The 9,486-nt window shown below is 48.2% G+C and overlaps 1 protein-coding gene across 1 annotated transcript; it reads right to left on the bottom strand.

Moving 5' to 3' along the window:
• Positions 1–1,194: 1,194 nt before the first annotated feature.
• Positions 1,195–8,261, bottom strand: LOC142210372 (ketosamine-3-kinase-like). Its single transcript, XM_075279477.1, has 6 exons — positions 8,100–8,261; positions 6,005–6,156; positions 3,917–4,008; positions 3,673–3,755; positions 3,436–3,558; positions 1,195–1,808 (listed from the first exon to the last, which is right to left on the bottom strand). Exons 1-6 carry the CDS (start codon positions 8,238–8,240, stop codon positions 1,470–1,472), a joined length of 930 nt encoding a protein of 309 aa, XP_075135578.1. The 5' UTR covers positions 8,241–8,261; the 3' UTR covers positions 1,195–1,469.
• Between the last annotated feature and the right edge of the window lie 1,225 nt (positions 8,262–9,486).

The raw sequence follows: 9,486 nt of genomic DNA, 5'->3' as shown, positions 1-9,486 counted from the left end.
TTACTATTGAGCTTTGCCCTGTATTACTATTGAGCCCCGCCCTGTGTTACTATTGAGCTCCGCCCTGTGTTACTATTGAGTTCCGCCCTGTATTACTATTGAGCTCCGCCCTGTGTTACTATTGAGCTCTGCCTTGTATTACTATTGAGCTCCGCCCTGTATTACTATTGAGCTCTGCCCTGTGTTACTATTGAGTTCTGCCCTGTATTACTATTGAGCCCCGCCCTGTGTTACTATTGAGCTCTGCCACAGGTCTCAATAGTAATATTACTATGTCAGGCCTCAGAGTCTTCAGAAGGTCATAGCAACACGTCTTCCGCAGTCTTCCCATGGGAAAGCTGTTCCAATACTTTCGACAAAACTAAACTTAAAAGTAACCACCTAGATGCTGGGGTTGAAACTTAGGGGTTAACGGTCAATGATGAAAGCTGTCTCCACCCACAGACCCTGCTTCGTAAACTTGGTGGCTATGGCGTCCACTCATACTTCCTCACATGACCATGGACATACCTGTACATCCCGATGTATGTAGAGGTTAAGTATCTCGGCCCCATCTATATAAAGGCTCAAAATGTTGCATGTGTATGCTGTGGATTAATAAAGATAGGTATTCTTCAAGAGATGCTGCCGCTGCTATCACTTTTTTGGATTGAACATGCCTAGTGTTGGACCTGAAGGGGGTGGAGCATAATACAAAGGTCCTCTGCTTCATTCCCCGCCCCTTAGGCCCTGCGCTATGTATAACACAGTGTGGCAAATAAACTAATGAATTCTGGCGTAATTTGTGCACAAAAACTGGCGTACATGCTTTGCATCTTATTTTCTAAGCATTATAGACACAGTTTTTGCACCTTGTCTGACAAATGGGCGTGGATTATTGGAAAAGGGTACAGGGCTTAACAATCAACCCCATGCACCAGCAAAGACATTGTGGCAATTTTTGTCAAAAATACCAATAAGTGGTGTCACATTAGACTACATAGTCTTAGGCTGCATTCACACAGAGTAACGCCAGGCGTCATTTGTGTGTAATTTGTGTGTCTTTTACGGCCGTCATAAAACGTTTACATAGAGTTCTATAGGAAAAGACGTCCGTAATTTACTGCTGTCATTTACGGCCGTCATTACAATGACGGCCGTAAATGACGGCTGTCTTTTCCTATAGAACTCTATGTAAACGTTTTATGACGGCCGTAAAAGACACACAAATTACACACAAATGACGCCTGGCGTTACTCTGTGTGAATGCAGCCTTAAAGTGCACCAGATTTATCATCCAGCATTACACACTGTGATAAATCTGGTGTAGTATAACCCAATTTGTCCTGTCTACAGCTTACACATTATTAGTTTATCTGCCTCAGTGTATCAGGTTTTCCTGGAGTTCTTTAAGCCTTAGCTACAGAAGGTTGAACAAGCTCTTTAATGGCGCTAGTGCTGTTGGCCCCACTGGTGTGGTCAGTGACTGGTCACTTCAGAAGACTTCTCATGGTGCTCAGTGATGACCCTCTGTAGCCGCTGCCAAAATGGTTCCAGTGGTTCAGATAGTGGAAGAGCTGGTAGAACTTCAGCCGCTTCTCGAAGCCGGGGGTCTTGGGAATTTTGGAATGGTAGGCGGAGTAAAAGGAGGAGCCAAACCCACCAAACATGCCAGCAATGGCCAGTTCAAATTCTGAATGTCCATAGAAGCTGGCAGGGTCGAAGATCACCGGTCCGGTGTCTAACTCAGCCACATTTCCTCCCCACAAGTCTCCATGAAGAAGAGCTGGGACGATGTCCACCCCAGAGAAGAGCTGAGGAGCCTTGAGCTGCATGGAAGACACAGGAGGTTATAAAGGGGCTCAGGAAGGTGCTCGATATTCTGTCCCTCCCCTCATACTTTACACTGCAGCTCAAGGAGCGTTATACTGTGTTTAGGGGCAATAAGGAGCGTTATATTGTGTATAGGGGGAAATAAGGAGCGTTATACTGTGTATAGGGGGCAATAAGGAGCGTTATACTACGTATAGGGGCAATAAGGAGCATTATACTGTGTATAGGGGGCAATAAGGAGCGTTATACTGTGTATAGGGGGCAATAAGGAGCGTTATACTGTATATAGGGGGCAATAAGGAGCGTTATATTGTGTATAGGGGGAAATAAGGAGCGTTATACTGTGTATAGGGGGCAATAAGGAGCGTTATACTACGTATAGGGGCAATAAGGAGCATTATACTGTGTATAGGGGGCAATAAGGAGCGTTATACTGTGTATAGGGGGCAATAAGGAGCGTTATACTGTGTATAGGGGGCAATAAGGAGCATTATACTGTATATAGGGGGCAATAAGGAGCGTTATACTGTGTATAGGGGGCAATAAGGAGCATTATACTGTGTATAGGGGGCAATAAGGAGCGTTATACTGTGTATAGGGGGAAATAAGGAGCGTTATACTGTGTATAGGGGCAATAAGGAGCGTTATACTGTGTATAGGGGGCAATAAGGAGCATTATACTTTGTATAGGGGCAATAAGGAGCATTATACTTTGTATAGGGGCAATAAGGAGCATTATACTGTGTATAGGGGCAATAAGGAGCATTATACTGTGTATAGGGGGCAATAAGGAACATTATATTGTGTATAGGGGCAATAAGGAGCATTATACTGTGTATAGGGGCAATAAGGAGCGCTATACTGTATATAGGTTGGCAAATACATATTCCAAAGACAAACTGATAGGGAATGTAGATTGTGAGCCCTATATGGGACAGAGACTGTCATGTCTGTAGAGGACTGAAGAATATGATGGCACTATATAAATAAGAAATAAATAAAATAATAATACAATAAGGTGTGTTATACTGTATACTGGAGGAGCAATAAGGAGCATTATACTGCGTGTAAGAGGGGCAATAAGGAGCTTTATACTGTGTATAGGGGCAACACTGGTGACTGAGACGGACACTGCAGCTGCCTAATCCATCCCCATGCTTTACACTGCAGCACTGCTCTATCAGGACACAGCTTAGCTGTACCTACTGCAGTCTGAAATCTCCCTTATATCTCATCAGTGCCTCAGCCTGATGCTCCATCGTCCCCCATGCTTTACACTGCAGCTATGCTCCATTTAGATATAATTATGAGCAGTGACTTTAGCTTAGTCTGAATTCTCCCTTATGTCTTGCCAGTTGCTGAGACTGCGCTTCTGCCTCCCCCATGCTTTACACTGCAGCTCTACTTTCTCCGATTGGCCGCTGTGTATACAGAACGCCAGAACATGCAGCGCTGATCCATTACAACAAGGACAGAATAAAAAACTACAAGAAGCTACTATCAGGGACCTGCCAACTATAGACTGAGGGAGGAGCCTAAACAATGGGGAGGAGCCTGTTACATCAGACAGACTGATGACATCACAGGTACCAAACTAACCAGGATATAACACAGCCGCCCCACCTGTAGTTGTGACCACAGCTCCCGGGCTTCTCTGTCTCCGGACGACTCCTCCAGCAGGTCGATCTGGACCTGAATCCTGTGGCGGGTGTAGAAGGTGACCCAGTCCTCCTGCCAGTCATTCACCTGCCAATCAAACACCATCAGCCGTCACCAGGGAACCGATCCAATTGGTTGTTAGTCGAAAACCACACTGAGATATGCAGGGAGCCGACCAATCATATTACATTAGATGCTTACCAAGGGAATATACCCGCAGCAGGTCACCGCGTGGAACCCGAACCGATCGATGTACGACACGTCCGACTGGCCGGCCCCTTTACCTTAGGGAATAAAACCAGAGAACTGGACAGTTCTGATCAAAGAGCATATGGATATAAGTTTGTGACCCCCCCACTCATAGGAAGTAAGACTACAAGCTGAGGACGCTGTAGTCCCCTCTAGTGGACATATGTGGTATTGCGGACATGTTAATAGTAATTACCCACAGTGCCGCTTTCTTTGTCCAGCTTTTCCCGCAGCCTCTGGTTATGGAGGTGAAGGTCGGCAAGCTGCTCCCCCAGCTTGGCGGACTGTCTGTAAAACAGCAACTGAACGCTTACACTCCAGCTACGCCAAACATGACATTTGCTAATTTGGGAGGGGTCATAGCTCAGGGCAGATCATTGATGGCACCGTATACAGTTATGTCGCCTACCTTATAGAAGGTGCTGTATTGCTCCCATGTTGCACTTGTCGTAGCTGGAATGTGCATGAACAGTGGTGCCCCCTACAGCTAGTTATGTAGCGGCTGCCACACTGCACCAGGATGGATTTGGTCATGGTGGGGGGGGGGGCATGCAGCAGGTGCCAAAGCAGCGGTACTGATTTAGCCATATTTAAGGAGGGACATACACTCACCGGCCACTTTATTAGGTACACCATGCTAGTAACGGGTTGGACCCCCTTTTGCCTTCAGAACTGCTTCAATTCTTCGTGGCATAGATACAACAAGGTGCTGGAAGCATTCCTCAGAGATTTTGGTCCATATTGACATGATGGCATCACACAGTTGCCGCAGATTTGTCGGCTGCACATCCATGATGCGAATCTCCCGTTCTACCACATCCCAAAGATGCTCTATTGGATTGAGATCTGGTGACTGTGGAGGCCATTGGAGTACAGTGAACTCATTGTCATGTTCAAGAAACCAGTCTGAGATGATTCCAGCTTTATGACATGGAGCATTATCCTGCTGAAAGTAGCCATCAGATGTTGGGTACATTGTGGTCATAAAGGGATGGACATGGTCAGCAACAATACTCAGGTAGGCTTTGGCGTTGCAACGATGCTCAATTGGTACCAAGGGGCCCAAAGAGTGCCAAGAAAATATTCCCCACACCATGACACCACCACCACCAGCCTGAACCGTTGATACAAGGCAGGATGGATCCATGCTTTCATGTTGTTGACGCCAAATTCTGACCCTACCATCCGAATGTCGCAGCAGAAATTGAGACTCATCAGACCAGGCAACGTTTTTCCAATCTTCAATTGTCCAATTTCGATGAGCTTGTGCAAATTGTAGCCTTAGTTTCCTGTTCTTAGCTGAAAGGAGTGGCACCCGGTGTGGTCTTCTGCTGCTGTAGCCCATCTGCCTCAAAGTTCGACGTACTGTGCGTTCAGAGATGCTCTTCTGGCTACCTTGGGTGTAACGGGTGGCTATTTGAGTCACTGTTGCCTTTCTATCAGCTCGAACCAGTCTGGCCATTCTCCTCTGACCTCTGGCATCAACAACGCATTTCCGCCCACAGAACTGCCGCTCACTGGATGTTTTTTCTTTTTCGGACCATTCTCTGTAAACCCTAGAGATGGTTGTGCGTGAAAATCCCAGTAGATCAGCAGTTTCTGAAATACTTGGACCAGCCCTTCTGGCACCAACAACCATGCCACGTTCAAAGGCACTCAAATCACCTTTCTTCCCCATACTGATGCTCGGTTTGAACTGCAGGAGATTGTCTTGACCATGTCTACATGCCTAAATGCACTGAGTTGCCGCCATGTGATTGGCTGATTAGAAATTAAGTGTTAACGAGCAGTTGGACAGGTGTACCTAATAAAGTGGCCGGTGAGTGTAGCAGGACGCTTCATTGTACCATGTATAATGTAATTATAGCTGGCACCCCCTACAGTCAGGGCAGTACATAACAGGTGTCCAGTTGTACCAGTGTTGACTCATTATGTGGGTGGCATGCATGCCATGGGTACTAGGTGCCCCATTATATTAGTGATGCACTGCAAATACCTGGGGTTTGCAAGATGACATTATGATCATTGACTCCCCCTACAGTTAAGGAAGTAAATAACAGGTGCCCAACTGCACTGGTGCCGATTCAGTTTCTCTCCCTACAGTTGTGGGAGTCATAGCAGGTGCCCATTGCTCCTGTGTAGGGCATGCATAGTGGGCATACACCCTACATCTATGGGGGTACATTGCACTGGTCATATCTAGGTTATTCCTGATGAGGACACTGAAATATGCACCATGCAGAGCAAGGACTGTACATTACACAGGTCAGTCACCGCCATCTACCTGTTAAGACTCCTCATGTCCAGGTGTTCCATCACCAGCATGGCGCCCCCTGTTGATTGGTCAATGACCTTCTCTGGTTTGGGTACCCTGATGGTGTCTGTCTGTAGAATGGCCTCCAGACTCGCCATCTCGCCCTCAAACATTTTTCTTGCCTGTAAAGAAAACAGAGAAGGATCATAGGACCTCAGTGAGACACCCGGCACCTTGTACGAGTCACATGTCCAGCCTCCACTGCGTGTAACGTGTCATTAACCATGTCTGCATACCTCCCAAATGTCCCGCATTGTGGGTTGTGTCCTGAGGTCCCGGTCGGCATGTCCTGGATTCAACTCATCTGCGTCTGGAGAACACAGATGAGTTGACTTCAATAATGAAGGAAGCAGAAGCTATCCGCAGACAGCTCCTGCCTCACCGCTGTGCTCCTGCCTGGAAGCCGTAGGCACGTTGTGATGACATCACTCACACCGCACCTACAGCGACCAGAACACGCCGGGAGAAGAAACAGAGTGGCAGCGGAGCGAGCAGAGGTGAGTATGAGTGTGTTTTATGTTAAACTTTGGTTGCAAATTTAGGGGGAACATGAAACTAGGGGCAAATGAAGGGGACACATTAAACTGGAGGCTGATGAAGGGGGGCTTGAAACTGGGATCAGACATAGGAGGGCATGAAGGTGGGGGCACATGAAGGTGGTTTATTAAACTGGGGTCTGATGTGGGGGGTATTAAGCTTGTGGCAGATGGAGGGGGTGGGGGCATTAAGATGGACATTAAACTGGGGACAGCTGGAGGAGGACCATTAAAAAATGGGGTCACTGGACAGAGACATTGAGTTGGGGGGAATTGTAAAGGGACATTAAACTGGGGACGACATGTCCGCCTCTAGTTTCCTCCAGTTTAATGTCCCCCTCTAGATGCCCCCAGTCATACGTGTCACATGTCCCCCTCTAGAAGCCCCCAGTCATATGTGTCACACGTCACATGTCCCCCTCTAGATGCCCCAGTCATACATGTCACACGTCACCTGTCCCCCCCTAGATGCCCCCAGTCATACATGTCACACGTCACATGTCCCCCCCTAGATGCCCCCAGTCATACGTGTCACACATCCCCCTCTAGATGCCCCCAGTCATACATGTCACACGTCACATGTCCCCCCTCTAGATGCCCCCAGTCATACGTGTCACACGTCCCCCTCTAGATGCCCCCAGTCATACATGTCACACGTCACATGTCCGCCTCTAGTTTCCTCCAGTTTGATGCCCCCAGTCATACGTGTCACACGTCACATGTCCCCCTCTAGATGCCCCCAGTCATACGTGTCACACGTCACATGTCCCCCTCTAGATGCCCCCAGTCATACGTGTCACACGTCACATGTCCCCCTCTAGATGCCCCCAGTCATGTGTCACATGTCCCCCTCTAGATGCCCCCAGTCATACGTGTCACACGTCACATGTCCCCCTCTAGATGCCCCCAGTCATATGTGTCACATGTCCCCCTCTAGATGCCCCCAGTCATACGTGTCACACGTCACATGTCCGCCTCTAGATGCCCCCAGTCATACGTGTCACACGTCACATGTCCCCCTCTAGATGCCCCCAGTCATACGTGTCACACGTCACATGTCCCCCTCTAGATGCCCCCAGTCATATGTGTCACATGTCCCCCTCTAGATGCCCCCAGTCATACGTGTCACACGTCACATGTCCAGCCTTGCTGTGTGTAACGTGTTATCAGCTCCAGGCGGCCGCACACAAGGAATGTCGCACACAGCAGAGCAGAGATCCCTGATAATCCCTCTAGACAAGCACTGAACCTCAGTTATCTCTGTATCAGGGAAAGCTGGGTGACAGCCGTCTATTCCAGCTACCGTATAGGATGACACCCAGCTTTCCCGAAGTCCTGAATGCCTCTTATAAAGCAGTACAAACAGGGGGTTCACATACTTTACTACTTATTACTGTAGTCTATGAGTATAGTGACACTGCTTAGCACAAGGCAGGCTGAGACTTGTAGTTCTACACCTAGTGATACAGACTGACTATATACTAGTCTATGTATACTGACTATTATAAGTGATAGATCCGCGCAGTCACCTCAGACTTGTGGTTGACCTTAACATAGAAGCAGCCCCGCTCGGTGTCATAGCTCTGGCCCTGGCTGATGCAGCCTCCCCCGGAGTGACCGGACACCTTCACCCGGGACAAGTTCAGCTCCTTCTTCAGCAGAGCTTCCATACTAGCGGCGGCGGTGGTCACTGCGCCTGCGCACTCTGCGCTCCACGGCAGGGTTACAGGTCGCAACACAACTATCTCCACTGCGCATGCCTGAGTCTTCAACCCTAACGCGTCTACGACCGCTAGATGGCAGCAGACAGTGAGCGAGTATATAATGGGTAATAATAAGAACACAATACACTGTATATTACATTATTAGTATGACATCACGTGATATTATAATACTACTCTGTACTATACTGTATTACATTATATTATCATAGTACTACATTGTATTATATTGTACGACTGCACATTCTGTTACTCTAGGGTCAGAGGACCGCAGGGGGGGAGTTGGAGCACTAAAATAGGGTTACACATGGAGTCCAATGGCTGACCCTGTTCTTGAGTATTCCCTGGCTGGCAGTTCCTTGGGTCACACTGGCTGGATGTGTTTGCCACGTGGCGGCTGATAGGCTATTACGTGCAGCGGTGAACCTAGCCTCTCTGCTGCCTGAGGCGGGCAATAGCAGTAAAAGCCGGACCAACCAACTTTTTAAAAACTGAAAGAGGGAGAAAGTGTGCGTAGCGTGCTGCCGCAAATTTAGCTCCACCCACTTTTATGTTGACTCCGCCCATTCTCATTCATTTTCCATGTGCCCCCACACTCCTACAGTCACCCGTAAATTATATGTCCCCTCCATCTCTTCCCCCAGTTTCATGTCCTCCATCTCTGCCCCCAGATTCATATCCCCCCATCTCTGCAGTTTCATACCGTTCTCCCCCCACCTTCATCTGCCCCCAGTTTCATGGGCCCCCTTCATTATGTTCCACCTCAATTTTTAACACAAAAAAACACTTATACTCACCTTCCAACGCTCCCCCGCCGCTCTCTCTGCAGTCTCACTAACAGAGTTGTAGGTGCGATGTGACGTCATCACATCGCGCTTACACGTCCACTAGTCGGAGCGCCGCAGCAAAGCAAAGAGCTGAGCTGTGACAGCTCCTTGATTTATTCGCGTATGTATTCAACTCAGATCTGTGTCCTCCGGACGCAGATCTGAGTTGAAATCGGGACATACCTCCCGCCGACCAGACACCGAAATCGTGAATGTCCCATGGAAATTGGGACAATTGGGAGGTATGGTAAAAGCCTTTTGCCATACAGGCCAAAAGCCTGTGCTAGCAGTAACAGGCTATTATTACTAGCACAGGCTTCGGGCCTATATGCTAATATCCCAGACCACGTGACATCTGGGACATTACC

This window comes from Leptodactylus fuscus, chromosome 6 (genome assembly GCF_031893055.1).
Source record: "Leptodactylus fuscus isolate aLepFus1 chromosome 6, aLepFus1.hap2, whole genome shotgun sequence".
Taxonomy (NCBI): domain Eukaryota; kingdom Metazoa; phylum Chordata; class Amphibia; order Anura; family Leptodactylidae; genus Leptodactylus; species Leptodactylus fuscus.
This window is presented reverse-complemented; position numbering and strand designations above follow the sequence as displayed.

Excerpts from the sequence above, each read along its gene's own strand:
- LOC142210372 (XM_075279477.1), bottom strand. The coding sequence starts at position 8,240 with ATGGAAGCTCTGCTGAAGAAGGAGCTGAACTTGTCCCGGGTGAAGGTG. Across the intron at positions 4,009-6,004 it reads GACATGAGGAGTCTTAACAG|ACAGTCCGCCAAGCTGGGGG; the intron begins GTAGATGGCGGT and ends GCTGTTTTACAG. Across the intron at positions 3,559-3,672 it reads GCTGCGGGTATATTCCCTTG|GTGAATGACTGGCAGGAGGA; the intron begins GTAAGCATCTAA and ends TTTGATTGGCAG.